The following is a 15,739-nucleotide window of genomic DNA, read 5'->3' on the forward strand; positions in this document are numbered from 1 at the left end:
GTTATCATATGACCCAGCAATTCCACTCCTTGGTATAGACCCAAGAGAGCTGAAAACACCAGCATTATTATTCATACGATCCAAAAAGTAGAAACAATCCAAATGCCCATCAAATGGTGAATGGATAAGCAAACTATGGTATATCCACACAGCAAAATATTATTCAACCAGAAAAAGGAACAAAATACTAATACACACTACAACATGGATAAACATTGAAGTGATTGTCTAAATTGCCCTTTTTACTTAGGTGATCACTTCCAAATATCACTGCACTTTGAAACCACCAGGGGAGCCTATGCAGCTCCCTAGAATCTTTAAGAGTGGGGCACCTGCACTGATGTTTGAAATCTATTAGACTAGGTGATCTCTAAGGTCCCTTACAGTTCTAGAAATTGTATGAAATCTATGACAGTGGGTCATCAATATATACATATTTGAAGCAGGAAGCAATAAAAGAACCAAGCCCAGTGGATAGTTGTCACTTGGGTCTCCCAATAGGTCCTTAAAAATCTAATCTGGTTCTTCTCCAAGGTTTTGCTGCACACCCCACCCCCACCCAGGACTGAACGGAGATATTCCTAACAGGGATGAATTATGGCTAAAGGGACAGGCCATAACTGGTGTTATCATGCCCATGGTAGTTTGCTTTAATAAGAAATTCCTCCCACTTTGCCGTACCTTCCAGTGGAGTTGAGAATTACCAGTTTCTCCCTCTATGACATTTGTAGACAAGGTTGGATAGCATGAAGTTATGGACTTCTGACTTAAGACTTTGTTTATTAACACCTGTGAAGTCCTAAGATGACTGGGGCTCAGTGTTAATAATGGGGCTGATTTTCCATTTATTTGTTTCCCTTAATATTAAAGAACCAAGCTGAATCATGTTCCGGCTGCTGACCTCTTGCTGGTCTCGGCTAAAGACAACTGAAGAGACACGAAGGTAATATTGCAATTATTTCTCTAGATGTATTCCATTTCCTCCAGTGTATCGGCCCAATGTCCCTCAAGGGACGAATCTTCATGATATATATTGTAAGGGAATGTGATTAAGCAACATCTGCAAGATTGGAGGCAAGGTTGGGGGAGGATGGCCAATTCTACGAGGCAAGTAAATCAGGGAATAAATGCATCCTTGGAGGCTTTAGGAAGGGGTTTCCATGCCACTTTCTATCACCTTGGCTGTGCTTTTTATGGTACATGCATTGAGACTCCTACAGGCAGAGCCTCAAACATCAATGAAGAATAGAATTCTTTGTTTACCCTAAGAACTAACAGTGCTTTTTAAGGCTTTGGCTCATTTTTCTTTTCTATTTCCAGGAATGTGACCATCATTATCATTGGATTGGACAACTCAGGCAAAACTGTTCTTGTGGAGGCTTTCCAAAGATGTAAGGAATTAAGAGCATTATATTCTGGTTTAGGGCTCCTATGGTCCCCAGGGGCCAATTAAATAATCATTCCTTTCTTCCTAGCCTTACTTCGTGGCCCTCACGTTCCGTCTTTTGAAGATAATCACTTCCCAATGCAAGCGCGCGTGCTAATGCATACACACACACACACACACACACACACACACACACACACTCGCATTCCTCAGGTACAATCAGCCTGTTTATGTAATGTCTGTCGCCTCTCCCTTTACAACACATCCTAATTGAAGGTCCTCTCATAGTGTCAGTATGAATGAGCTCAAACTATGTAAAGTACTGCAGTCAATTATAAAGGATAGCATGTTTCAAACAGTGTCTAGTTTCAGAACTCAATTAAAGTGGAATTTGGTCTAGATAAGAGAGACAAGTGTGGGATGATGAAGAAGTTTAATAACATGAAACTCTTTGTGACAGTTAATATAGAGGGTTGGAGCTTGAGAAATGTTGTCAGTTCAGAGGCATGCATGCTTAATACCAGATCTCCAGTTTAATACCTTGACATTTCAAGCAACAGTTACACAGAATTTCAGGGAACTACTATTCTAGTTGCGAAGACCCATCTAACTGCTGGTCAGCCAAGTAGAGAGCCCAGCATAGGATGACCTCCACTGAAGTGTATAAAACAGAAAAAGGGGTGTGATGATGTGGCTGAGCTTTACATAACCTGGGCCCTCAGCAAAGTATGGGCAGCGGCTCACCTGACTCCTCTGCCACTTGTTTACTGGAAGCTTGCATCAATCTCCTTGAACTACAGTGACTGCCTGCTGGCTGATCTTGCCATCTCTAATTGTCCCCCCAGTTCTCAATGCACAATTGCCTGAAGGATCTAATGCAAAAATCCGGCCATGGCACTTCCCTGCTCAAAACCAAAGCCTCCCCTTTATCATCAAAACAAAATTTAAATTCTTCAGCAGCACACAAGTTCCTCCATGATTTGGTCCTTGACTTCTCCAGCTTCATTTTCTCACCCTCTCTGCATATGCCCCCTGATAAAGCCAAAACAAATTATTTGCTACTCCTCTGTGATCATAGCATTCTAGTTCACATGCCCACACTCTGTACATGCTGTCTCACTACCTAACAATTCATCCACTTCATTACCTAACTGCTTAATCAAATGCCCTCAGACACAAGCCTACACTTGGCCCCAGCTTGACCTGGGTCATCCCTAATGCCAAGCGCCTCCTTCCTCAGCTCCTGCTCTATTCTGTGCCTCCCTCTAGCTTGCACTTATCATGACATCACTGCACAATAGCAAGTCCTTCCCCTAGACTGTGAGCCTCTTGAGAAGTAACAGATCTTTTCAGCTCTGTATTTTAGTCTCTGTGCTTTTAGTATCCTCGGGCAGGTACTCAATAGTTGTGGAATGTTCTCCCCAATTCTCCTCAGGCAACATACTGCCTCTTTACAACTTCTCCATCCTCCCCCTCCCCCGTCCTTTCCCCTTATAGGCAGCAAACTTGACACACTGCCTCTCCCAGTTCTCTGATAGGCAGAAATGGTAAAAAGGTAAGGGGTAGCAGAAAAATCAAGGAGCCAGGATAAATCACAAGGTTACTGATGAAAGTGGGGATAATTTTTAGTGCCCCAACTCAGCCCTAGCCCCAGATTCCCATCCAGTCTGGGTGGGGCCTGGGAATCTATCTTTTAAAAACTCCCCAGAAAAAAATAAATAAATAAAAATTCCTCAGGTATTTTTGATGGCCAGCCAGCTTTGGGAAGCATTCATCTTGCAATTAGCCATGTGCTATTTTGTCTGTGAGAACAGTGCCTGCTTTTCATTCTAATTCCTCAAGGAAAGAGCCTATAGTCTATTTGACATGTTACTGTATAACTTGCCTTGTGCTTGGTCACTACCATGGGGCTGCTTCATAAGCCAATAGGTATATGGTTGTGACTTCATTCAAAGAATAGTTTTGAATGATGAAGGAGCAAAGTGTCACTGATGTCACAATCTGAAGGCTGTCAAGGGCCATCTTTTGCCACTCATGGCAACCAGAGTCAATCTAGTACCCAAAATGCAATAGCTCGCCTCCCCTGCTCCTGCAGATGTTTATGATTGCCAAGAACAGACAATAACCTAGGAAGGAAATTCCAATCTACAAGTTCTAACTTGTGTGAACGTTTGAAGATACCAGCTACAAAATATTTTTGGTATATAAGACGTTATTATCAATGACACCATTCACTATAACTGTTCTGCCTGGCATGGTCCCATGGAGGCAAGAAACCCAAATATGAGCAGGGGAAGCTGCCCCAAATGAGGGCATTTAGAGCAGTACCTCTCGAATCCAGCAATAGCTTTCAGTTACCTGGGGACCTTTAAAAAAAATGCTTAAGCCCCAATCCAGATCTATGGCACCAAACCTTCAAAGAATGAGGCCTACTGTCACAGGGTTTAAAAGCTCCACAGGTGATCCTCGAGCATAGTGAGTATGGAGAGCCTAAACTCAGAATCACCTGGGGGGATTTCACACCTACTGACCCAGGTGCCTGGAGGTTCAGATACTTTGGTCTGGGTGAGCCCACAGATTCAAAATCTTAACAAGCGCGCCAGATGATACTGAGACACAACAGGCATGAGTTTCATTGCTCTCTAAGGCTGTGAGTCTCAAGCTTAAAAGTACAGAAAAATCACCTGGAGATTTTCTTCACTATAGGAGTTTGTTAAACATACAAATGCTTGGGTCCCAAGCATAGAGGTTCTGATTTATTTGGTATACAGTAGGACTTCACAATCACCTCTATGTATCTCTGAATCAGAGTCCCCAGACTGTGCTTTAGGAATGTAGAGATAAGGGTGCCTGGGTGGCTCAGTGGGTTAAAGCCTCTGCCTTTGGCTCAGGTCATGATCTCAAGGTCCTGGGTTCGAACCCGAATCGGGCTCTCTGCTCAGCAGGGAGCCTGCTTCCCTTCCTCTCACTCTGCCTGCCTCTCTGCCTACTTGTGATCTCTGTCAAATGAATAAATAAAATCTTATAAAAAAGAATGTAGAGATAAATTAGACTCAGTGCCTGTCCTCAGAGAGTTTACAAATTAATAGCAGAAATAAAAGAAATTTAAATTATCAGGAAACAACTTCTCATGTCTTCTAAGGTTCACCAGCAATAGATTGTGTTATGGAAGGAACTGGCAAGGTTTCAAGTAAAAAGAAAAAAAAAGAAACTAGGGAAAATGTTTTGCTCTGACAGAGAAAAAAATGGTATAAATCTTGCCTAGGGCGCTTCGGTGACTCAGTTTGTGGAGCGACTACCTTCGGCTCAGGTCATGATCCCAGACTTCCAGGATCGAGTCCCGCATCGGGCTCCCAGCTGCTTGGGGAGTCTGCTTCTCCCTCTGACCTTCTCCTTTCTCATGTTCTCTCTCACTCATTCTCTCTCAAATAAATAAATAAAATATTTTTTAAAAATTTCTTTAAAAAAATCTTGCCTGGATGCAGGAAATAAGATCTAAAAATGACCTATGGAATTTCAACCTATTCACTCACTATTTTTAAGTAATCTAATACACAGCAAATGCCATATCAAAGTTGTGACCGAAAACTATGTTATCTGAAAACTATAATTAAAAAGATCATTGACTAACATGAAAGTGTAATGATAATATATATTATATAGCTAATATAGCTAATATAATATAGATTATATATATATTATATACACACACACACACACACGTAAATATGTGTATAGTCATAAATTTCCAAAGATTTGAAAGCATCTTACTAATGTCTCAGCTAATTGGCTCATTCTGGCAATCCCATGGAAAGTGTCATAGGTAGATATAAGACTATATATAAATAAGAAGCTGCTGATTCTAGTGTTAAAACTCCTAGGTATGAGTATAGAGAATCTATAAAATCATTTTACTACTAATGTGGGGAGAGAGCCAGGTTGGACTGTTAGTTGAAAAGACTGCAATGTGTATAAAACTGTCATTTTGAACTGCATTTCTATGGGAACTGAAAGAGGTATGGAACACTCTATGGGATTCTATGCCCTGGCCATAGCCTTGAAACAGTAAATGCATCTGAGTTTGGAATGGTTTCTTGGAAGAGATATGAGGAAGAGCACTTCATACTTTCATCCACAGTAATAAGCACCATAAACATTTGTTGAGTACCTACTATATGTAAGGTAATGTGGAACCCCTCCCTGACAGAGCTTACATTTTAGTTGGGAAGAGAGGACACGCATGGAATGAGGTTAAGAACCAGTTCACTAGACCACATGTTCAACAAGAGCGAGAGAAATGAGAACTGGACAGGTCAGAGAGGCTTCCTAAAAAAAAGTGGTACTTGAGCTAGGCCTTGAAGAAAGGCTGGGAGAAAAGGGCCCCTTGTTCGTTCATTTGTTCATTCATTTATTCATTCATTCACCAAAATTCATTCAACAAATATCTGTTCTGCCAGCTGTGTGCCAGCTTCTGTGCTCAGCATCACGAATACAACGGTGAGCAGAACGAAAGGGTTCTTGTCCTGTTGTAGTTTAGAACTCAGATAACAAAATCATAGACTTTATAACACTAATATGTGCTGTGAGTGGTAAGCCTAGAAGAAAGGCACCTTATCTAGACTGGCAGATGACAGTGTGAGTTAGGGAAAAATTCCTAGAGGCAACATGATCTAAACTGATATATTTTTTAAAGATTTTATTTATTTGACAGAGAGAGAGTAGGCAGAGAGGGAGGCAGAGAGAGGGGTGGGGAAGCAGGCTCCCTGCTGAGCAGAGAGCCCGATGTGGGGCTCAATCCCAGGACCCTGAGACCATGACCCGAGCTGAAGGCAGAGGCTCAACACACTGAGCCACCCAGATGCCCCTAAATTGATATATTTTTTTAAAGGCACTAAGCAGAGAGTAGTGGGAGAGTGTTCTAAGTGGTGGGAATAGCATGTTGTGAGGGCCCAGGGCAAAACAGAGCATGGCATTCTTGTGGTATGAGAAGAACAGGAGCCAAGGAGCAGAGGGAGGAAGAAACTGGTTGTGTAACAGGGGCTCTGTGGACACCAGTCAGGTCTGGCAGGTTAGGAGGCAAAGGGGCCAGTATCCTATCCTGGGAGCAGTACGTATTCACTGAAGGCTACTGAGCCAGGAAAGGGTAGCATGACCAAGTGCTGGCTGAGGAAGATGAATCCATGAGTGCGAGCAGAATGGCAAGACGCCTCAGTTGGATTCCTCAGAGCAGGCTCTGGTCAAGGTTCAGGTCATTGCTAACCAAATTCTTATGTCTAACTGTATTCCCTTGCTTTGTGGTTGCTAGTACTTCCCAGTAGAATGGACAATTGTATGAAACCTGAACTGATTACACTCTGGCTGGATGAGTATGAAGTTTCCATCTATGACCTGAATGGAGACATGAAGGGCCGAGAAATATGGCCAAATTACTATGCACAGGCACACGGACTTGTTTTTGTCCTGGATTCCAGTGACTTAGGCCGCATGCAAGAAGTGAAGATCATCTTGACACATCTGCTGGCTGATAAAAGAGTGGCAGGGAAACCTCTCCTACTGTAAGCCTACACTTTTGTGCCCAATTCCCCTTTTCCGTGTACCCTCAGAAGAGAAGTAGGCAGGAAGGGTGGTCCCTTTGTCACACCCAGCATGACCTCCTCTTCCCTTCAGTTCAGTGAAAGGAAGTGGGCCAGTCCTCTGGGGGCAGTTTTCAAAAGCCACTTTCTGTCTCTGACCCTGAGAAGGTGGCAGAAAACAACTCCTGTTTTGTATAATTGATATCAATGGACTCCTCGTCTCACCAATTGCCCAAGAGTTATATAACTAGCATTCATTCCAGGGTGCTAATTCTGGTGGCCCATCATTCCTCACCCTTCCCCCACTCCCTTTTTGTTTTTTTCATTCCCATTAGTACCCCCAACTTAAGCCTGAACAGAGGCTGGGAGGGTGTGTTAAAAACTCCAATTCTATTCATATCCCAGTTAGCCATTCTAATTCCAGTGTGATGGCACAGAGTAGAGGAAGAGAGAAGTGAGGCTGGGGGATTATCTTGAATTCAAATTATCTGTCCTCTTCTTTTCTCCACTTAGAGTTGGCTAGAAACATTTCTGCCTCATCCCATTGGTTATGGGGTTTTTTGTTATTGTTGTTGTTTTTAAAGATTTTATTTATTTTTTTTTATTTGACAGGGAGAGGGAGAGAGATCACAAATAGGCAGAGAGGCAGGCAGAGGGGGAGGGGGAAGCAGGCTCTCTGCAGAGAGCCTGACTCCAGGCTGATCCCAGGACCCTGGGATCATGACCTGAGCCGAAGGCAGAGGCTTAACCCACTGAGCCACCCAGGTGCCCCCCATTGGTTATGTTTTTAAAGCTAGTTCCTGGATATATAGTAGTTGTACTAGATTTGATTGGTTCTCCTCCTCCTTCCCTCCTTTGCTTGCCCTTGGCCTCAATTTCTGTTACACTCTACCTCTTCTCTTCCCTTCCTCTCTCCTATGCCTTGCTCTAGCCTGGCAAACAAACAAGACAAAAAGGATGCCCTCCTACCTTGTGATATTATTGAATATCTACTCCTAGAAAGGCTAGTGAATGAGAACAAGTCCCTGTGCCGAGTGGTAAGTATCAACTCCCCTTCCTCCCCTCCCTCCCTCTCACCCTCTCGAGCCCAGCTGACGCATCCCCTGGCCCATTCCATAATCAGCCCCATCTGCTGGGTCTCAGGCAAAGCCTCTCCCCCACAGGCAATATCTACAATGATGATTTCTGACTCAACGCTGACAGTAAATAACGCATTCTTAAGACACTTTCACATCTGTTTTCTCATTAGGCTTTCAAAATAGCTCTGTACAATTAGAAGTTTCAACAGCCTCATTTTATGGATAAGAAAGCTAAGGCTCAGAGGCTATGAGTGACTTGCCCAACGTCACGCATTCAGGACATGACACCACAATCACTTTATTAGAGGACCTTAACTCTTCTTTTTTTTTTTTAAAGATTTTATTTATTTGACAGAGAGAGAGATCACAAGTAGGCAGAGAGGCAGGCAGAGAGAGAGGAGGAAGCAGGCTCCCTGTGGAGCAGAGAGCCTGATGCGGGGCTCGATCCCAGGACCCTGAGATCATGACCTGAGCCGAAAGCAGCGGCTTAACCCACTGAGCCACCCAGGTGCCCCAACTCTTCTCTTTTCATTTACCTTCTCAGGGGTGGTTCCTGGGTATCTCCTAGGAAGTCTGAGAGCCTCTATAGGCATAGCAGAGCTTAAGGGTACCTCTGCTCTTGGCTGAGAATAATTCGGACTTTGGGCTCAGGGGTTCCTGTCCCTTGGTTAGAGCCTTCTCTTCTCTTCTCTTTCTGTCACAGGAGCCCTGTTCAGCCATCAAAAACCTACAAAGAAGGGACCATCAGCCCATAACTGAAGGGCTGCGCTGGCTATTAGCTGCCATTGGGGATAAGTATGATGAGCTGTGTACTCGCCAACAGGCACTCACCTTGAGCATCCCAACCTCCAAGGGCACCAGAGGCTCTGGGGAAAGATGCTCATCAGACAGGTACTGAGCTGCCTCTATTAGGTGTACTAATAAGAACAGATGCAAAAGGAAGATTATGGATGCATTCTCATTCACTCTCCAGAGATTTACACTCAGTGAAAAGAAAGGCCAATCCCAAAATGTTATATACTGTCCGGTACCATTTACATACCATTCTTAAAATGATCTTTTAAAAGGAAATAGAGAACAGGTTGGTGGCTCCCAGGAGTGAAGGAGAAGATTGTGTGTGGCTCTAGAAGGGCAATATGAGGGACCCCTGTGATAATGGAAGGGTGCGGTATATTGACTATATCTGTGTCAGTATCATGATTGTTGCACTTTAGTTTGCAAGATGTTACCTTTGGAGGAAACTTGGTAAAAGACACATGGAACCTCTCCATATTATTTCTTACAACTGCATGTCAATCTACAATCACCTCAAAATTAAAAGTCTAATTAAATAAAAAAAAAGAACAGATGCAGGAGTCAGTCTTCAGTGTACGCAGGGAGGTCTGGGTGGTGTTTGGATTCTGCGCTATGCTGAGCAAGTGTTTCCAGACCAGTTGGCCCAAATGGGGCTAGGGCAATGACCATGAACATTCCGAAGTTGTTAGACCTACGCTCCACTCATGTTAGTGGAATGTGTTGTAGAAAGGTAAAGCCAAACCTATCGGTATTAGAGTATCTACAAAACAGGGTTCCTGTTGCCTGGTTTGCCACACAGAGGAGAAAAAGAACATGAGCTCCTTAAGAAGCTGATTGGAAACATTCTGTGGTGAAGAGTCATGAATCTACCCTACATTCTCTGCTTTAAGTTCTCTGTTCCTCCCAGTAATTAGGAAAGATGAGGGAGAACAGGAATATGGAAAAGAAGAGAAAGGAAAAAAAAAAAGAAAACAGGAGTTGATTAAGGTTTTGAAGAATAAAAGACCTAAAAGTCCTCTTGCTCTGTCTTCCCTTCCAATGTCCAAAGGCATATAGCAGGGATGGGGCCATAGCTACATTCAATTAAGGAGGCTGAAGTGTGTCTATTTTCACTATTGCTCTGTCTTTCCTCTCTTCCCCAGCTTTGCTACCAGGATGGGAATGTCCAAAGAAAAAAGACAGCATCTAGGACAACGCTCAGTGGAAGCTAGGCCCCTAAAGCCAATCCTACAGGTAAGTGGCTCTTTAAGTGTTACTGCCCCAGGGACCAATCCCTGAACTGTCAGAGCACCAACTGACTTTTTTTCCCCCTCCATCTCCTTGCTGTACAGAAAGAAGGTATAAGATTAAGGCCTAAAAAGAATATATCAGTAACGTTTGCTTTAGATGAACCCATGGAAGAAGGTGAATGTTCTTGCGGAAACAGAACTCGGAACACTACTGAGCTTTGCTACAATCAAAGTGATAACTTGCAGCCCTCAGCTCCAATTGTTGATGATGATCTTTTTAAAGGTAATGCTGGACCAGTGGTTAGTCAGGAAAGAAAAGATAGAAAAGAAAATATAGGCCTTCTCTCATAATTTATAAAAAGAGTATTCCTATTTTGAGTTGGAAACTCTTTTCATACTATGGTTGGTGGGTAGAAGAAGCAGGTGAGGTAGAGGGAGAGTGCTTGGGGACTACCCTCTGGTAGCCCAGTAAGATCTCCCAGCACTCCAGCACTGGCTGACACAAGATCTTTGCACAGCTATCAGGTTATCTTAAACATTATGATTTCCAGTGGTGTAAGTACAAATTGATACAACCTTTACGGTGAGTAGTTTGGTTGTCTGTCTCCCTCTCTCAATATATATCCACTTAAAGTTGTGTGTGAGTGTGTACACACACACATACACACACACACACACACACACACACATTCCACTTTAAAAATGTGGAAACTCGGGTGCCTGGGTGGCTCAGTGGGGATTAAGGCCTCTGCCTGGGTCGTGGTCCCAGGGTCCTGGGATCGAGCCTCACGTCGGGCTCTCTGCTTGGCAGGGAGCATGCTTCCTCCTCTCTCTCTCTCTCTGCCTGCCTCTCTGCCTACTTGTGATCTCTCTCTCTGTCAAATAAATAAATAAAATCTTTTTTAAAAATGTGGAAACCCAATATTGTGTACAACAGCTCAAAGTTGGAAACAAGCTAAAGGACTAATAGTGGGAAATGGCTAAATAAATTATGGTGCATTCATACAATCGAATACTATGCAGACATTACAAGGCATAATGTTGACATAATATTATTGGCATAATATTTACTGACATGGAAAGTTTTCCATAGCCTGATATTTTGCTAGAGAAAATGGTAAATATCAGAGTTTAGCATGTTCCGCATGATGTGTACACATGCACAGAATATCTGAAGGGAAGTCACCAAAACAGCAGTGGTTTTCTCTAGGGGTGAGATACTAGGTGATTTTGAGGAGTAAAAGGCCTAGGTGACTTTCTCTGGATGTATGGTTTTTTGGAAATTCTAGTTTTTCTAATAAGCGTATACAATCATTTCTAATACAATAAAGGCATTAAAAAAAAACTGTGAGGGGCGCCTGGGTGGCTCAGTGGTTTAAGCCGCTGCCTTCGGCTCAGGTCATGATCTCAGGGTCCTGGGATCGAGTCCCGCATCGGGCTCTCTGCTCGGCGGGGAGCCTGCTTCCCTCTCACTCTCTCTGCCTGCCTCTCTGGCTACTTGTATCTCTCTCTGTCAAATAAATAAATAAAATCTTAAAAAAACAAAACAAAACTGTGAGACCTTGAAGGCCCATTGTTGTTAATGGCCTCTCCTTTCCAGTGTTCCTTGGGACCCCACTGTCCATGATGGTCAACTGTCAATATTATATCACCTCTGCTCTCCAAGGGATCTAGCCCTTCAGGCCACGCCAGAGCCTTGGGTTGTTCTACCTATATGGAGGGACCTAGCCTTGGCCAGGACCACTGAGGAGGAGAAAGGCACTGCTCCGGGGACAAGGGGTGAGGATAAGAGCTGAGTGGAAGAAATCTGGTAGACGTGCAGAGGAAATTTTTTTTTTTAAATATTTTATTTATTTGACAGAGAGAGATCACAAGTAGATAGAGAGGCAGGCAGAGAGAGAGAGAGAGAGGGAAGCAGGCCCCTGCCGAGCAGAGAGCCCGATGCGGGACTCGATCCCAGGAGCCCAAGATCATGACCTGAGCCGAAGGCAGCGGCTTAACCCACTGAGCCACCCAGGCGCCCCGGAAATGTTTTTTTAGATGTGAGGAATTACCCCTAAATCTCTGTCCAAAACTGAAATTCATTTCTCATTTCTATAATCTCAGAACCCAAGGGAAAAAAAAAACTGGAGACATGGGACACAGAAGAGATGTTACTGGAAAATCCCTGTGAAGAAGCCTTTGTATCCTGTGGTTAGTATTCCTTATATGAAGGGGAGAGGGAAGAAGCTAAGACTGATTGAAAGTATGAGGCCAGGGCAGAGGGCAGGTGTCTGGAGGGATGCAGTCTACACCTCTGTTGGGTGTAGGGGCCAACACCCTCCCAACTAGGAGTGATCTGGGAAAGACAGGAAACCTGGTGCTTAGCTTCACTTTGCAGTGACTCACTGTTTTCTTTCTCTTATCAGACTTTTAACAGAGTACAAAAGAGAAGAATGGAGGGAAAGAAAAAAAATCTCCTATCCTTCCCTCAGTAAATAGGCTCATCTCTAAGAACCATCAGGACTGCTCAGTTTTTTCCTTTCTATTTGTTAATACCACTAAAGTCCCTCCTACCTACAAGTCCACCTACTTTAACATCACATCTCTGTGGACTCCCATTGTTCCTACCATCTGTCAAGTGAAGCTTACACCCGCCCCAAGAGGCTCAAGAAAAGTTAGGCGGCATCCATTTGAGAACGAAGATGACTTTTGGCAAAGAAGAACAGAGATGTTATGTCTCTGTCCCTGGGTGGTCCTCATGAAGCCCATGAACAATAAGTCATGGGTGACTAACTGAAATTGAGCCTTAGAAGTAAAGGGTCAGGTTGGAATTCCATTCTCCCCCCATGAGGTTCTTGGGTGTAGGTGTAAGGGGACTGGTAGAAATAAACAGAACTTCGCTGCTGAGAATTGTGTCCTGCTGAATCATTTTGTCATGCCTCTGGAAAACAAAAACAAAAAAACACCTTGGTTTTAAATGCCCAACCATGGTCTGTGGAGCCTGTGGCAACAATTCCCTCACTATCGCTCCAAGAAATGGCAATGGCTGCCTCTCTCAACACTTGGGTTAGGCATGCAAATGCTGTATGAGCTTGAACACATTCAACCCTCTGATAATCCCAAGGAAGGTGGTGGTAGTATTTACTATTTCTACAACTATTACTTTTACCACATTGATCGGGTGCCATCTGGACCTCAGGCCTTAGGTACAGGCCTAAGTTCTTCACATTCATCATCTTATGCACAACAACCCTTAAGGGTGGGCGGTAGACCCACCTGCATTTTCCCAAATGCAGGAGCTAAGGAGCAGACAAGTTAAATGACTTGCCCGAGGTTCCACATCCTGTAAGAAGCAGAGCAGGGATTTGAATCCAGATCTGACTCTAGAGAAGGTGGCAGGCCAGAAAGATTTGTTTATTCTCTTCTCAGATTCCATGCAGAAAGAAAAAGCTACATCCAGGAAAAGTGCTGAAGCGTAGCCATGCCCAAGTCAGGAGAATTAACTTTGATAGGGATAAGCACACCAATAGCTGTGGCAGATGTGGTGACTGAGTACTTCTGTTTGGCCAGGTGCTGGGCTAAGTGCAGTATTGTTTTTGTCATCTTACAGAAGCAGGAACTGACATTCAGCGAGGTCAAATCATTTGTCCCAGGGCACCCATGAGGAAGTGGCAGAACTGGTTTTCAAACTAAGATCCAACTCCATCACTCATGCTCTTAACTCCTATCTTATGCTCCCTCAACTAGCCCCTAATTGTTTCTGGAGGATAGAAACCTTGCACGGAATGATCAGTCTTTTTTTTTTTTTTAAAGATTTATTTATTTGACAGAGAGAAATCACAAGAGAGGCAGGCAGAGAGAGAGGAAGGGAAGCAGGCTCTCCGCTGAGCAGAGAGCCCGATGCGGGACTCGATCCCAGGACCCCGAGATCATGACCTGAGCTGAAGGCAGCGGCTTAACCCACTGAGCCACCCAGGCGCCCCCGGAATGATCAGTCTTACAACCCCATCTAGAGTGCCTGACACTAAGCCTGCATTATTTGTTATTATGCGTTACACATGGTCTTATCTCCAAAAGAACCACCCGAAGTACCTTCTGGATCTTTTTTTAAAAATTTTATTCTTTTATTTATTGACGGAGAGAGAGCACAAGCAGGGAGAGCAGCAGGCAGAGGTAGAGGGAGAAGCAGGCTCCCCACTAAGCAGGGAGCCCCATGCAGGGCTTGATCCCAGCACCCAGGGATCATGACCTGAGCCAAAGGCAGATGCTTAACAAACCAAGCCACCCAGGCATCCCTGGATCTTTTTTTTTTTTTAAGATTTTATTTATTTGAGAGAGAGAGAAAATGAGAAGGGGGAGGGGCAGAGGGCAAAGGACAAGCAGGTTCCCCGCTGAGCAGGGAACCCAACATAGGGCTCGGTCCCAGGACCCCGGGATCATACCCTGAGCGGAAGGCAGACACCCAACTGACTGAGCCACCAAGGTGCCCCCCACTTGTGGATGTTTGATAGGCTTCTGACTGAGGCTCAGCCTATTAGTCATGGAGCTGGAAGTAACCTTACAGAGCCTCTAGTCCAACCTCAGTTGTTAAATAGATGAGAAGTCTAGGGTACAGAGAGGTTAAGTGACTTGCCCAAGATTGCACAGCTGACCATTGACAGAGCTGCTCTTAAAATCCACGTCTCCTGTGTGCCCAAGCCACAAAGCTGTATCTTTCTAGTCCAAATATTCTGCTTCCTCCTTGTGTCTTCCATGGCCACTCTTGACCCACCTACTTTCCTCCAACTTGCCTAATAAATGTCACTGGAGAATTCTGTTGACAATCATTCTCACCCAGCAAATAACTCTACTGAAGACGAGTTTTATCAAACAGGAAACGTAATTCAACAAACTTGGGTTCTTAAGAAAACTGGATCACCCACATTTGTCTTTACAGCATGTATGTTTATAAGGCACGCATGCTTTCTCAGCCAAGAGGGAAGTGTGGTTAAAAGGGGACGGGAGTGCTACCTATGAAGGTGGGGAAGTTGGGGAATTTAAGTTGAAACAACCTGATAAATCTGCATTTCAGTATATTGGCATGCTTCCCTTTGTACAATGTATGTGTTCCTGAGCGTCAACCAAATTTTTCCTACATAGAATCATCAATCACAGTTATCTCAAGAATATCCCCCCAAATACAGCCTGCATACCTCTATTTATTTTTTGAGTGAATCTTAATTTTGTTGCTGTAGGCTGTTACTGTACTTTCCAAATCCCATATCAAGCTAGGTAACCTTGGCAATTTCCCCTGGGAAGACAGAATTAAGAGTACCTACCTCACAGAGTTGTTGTCAGGATCAAAGGGGAAAATCCACATAAAAATATTTCACATAGTGACTGGCACATATTAAGTAGCTCACTAATGTTAGAGGCTATTATTATGATTAGGGGAGAAGTTTAGATCATTAGACAGCTACACCCCCGCTTCTGGGAAAGGCATCTTCTTCTCTATAAAGAACAATCCAAATAGAGATGCCTTGGATTCTAATGTGAAAAGAGCATAGAGAATTTAGGGTAACTATATAACCACTGCTAACCACTGCCTCCCATATCCTTGTCTTTGAACATTCAGATCTGCCAAAGGAGGTCTTACAAATCTATGTCTCAGGGGCGCCTGGGTGGCTCAGTGGGTTAAGCCTCTGCCTTCAGCTC

At 43.9% G+C, this 15,739-nt stretch overlaps 1 protein-coding gene across 1 annotated transcript; it reads left to right on the forward strand.

Moving 5' to 3' along the window:
• The first annotated feature begins 884 nt into the window (after window positions 1-884).
• On the forward strand, window positions 885-12,261 carry ARL13A (ADP ribosylation factor like GTPase 13A). The gene is made up of 8 exons (XM_045994796.1): window positions 885-943; window positions 1,321-1,391; window positions 6,693-6,942; window positions 7,892-7,997; window positions 8,743-8,930; window positions 9,977-10,067; window positions 10,166-10,346; window positions 12,170-12,261. The coding sequence occupies exons 1-8, from the start codon at window positions 885-887 to the stop codon at window positions 12,259-12,261; spliced, it is 1,038 nt and encodes a 345-aa protein (XP_045850752.1).
• Window positions 12,262-15,739: the final 3,478 nt, after the last annotated feature.

Source organism: Meles meles, chromosome X (assembly GCF_922984935.1).
Source record: "Meles meles chromosome X, mMelMel3.1 paternal haplotype, whole genome shotgun sequence".
In the NCBI taxonomy this organism is placed as follows: Eukaryota; Metazoa; Chordata; class Mammalia; order Carnivora; family Mustelidae; genus Meles; species Meles meles.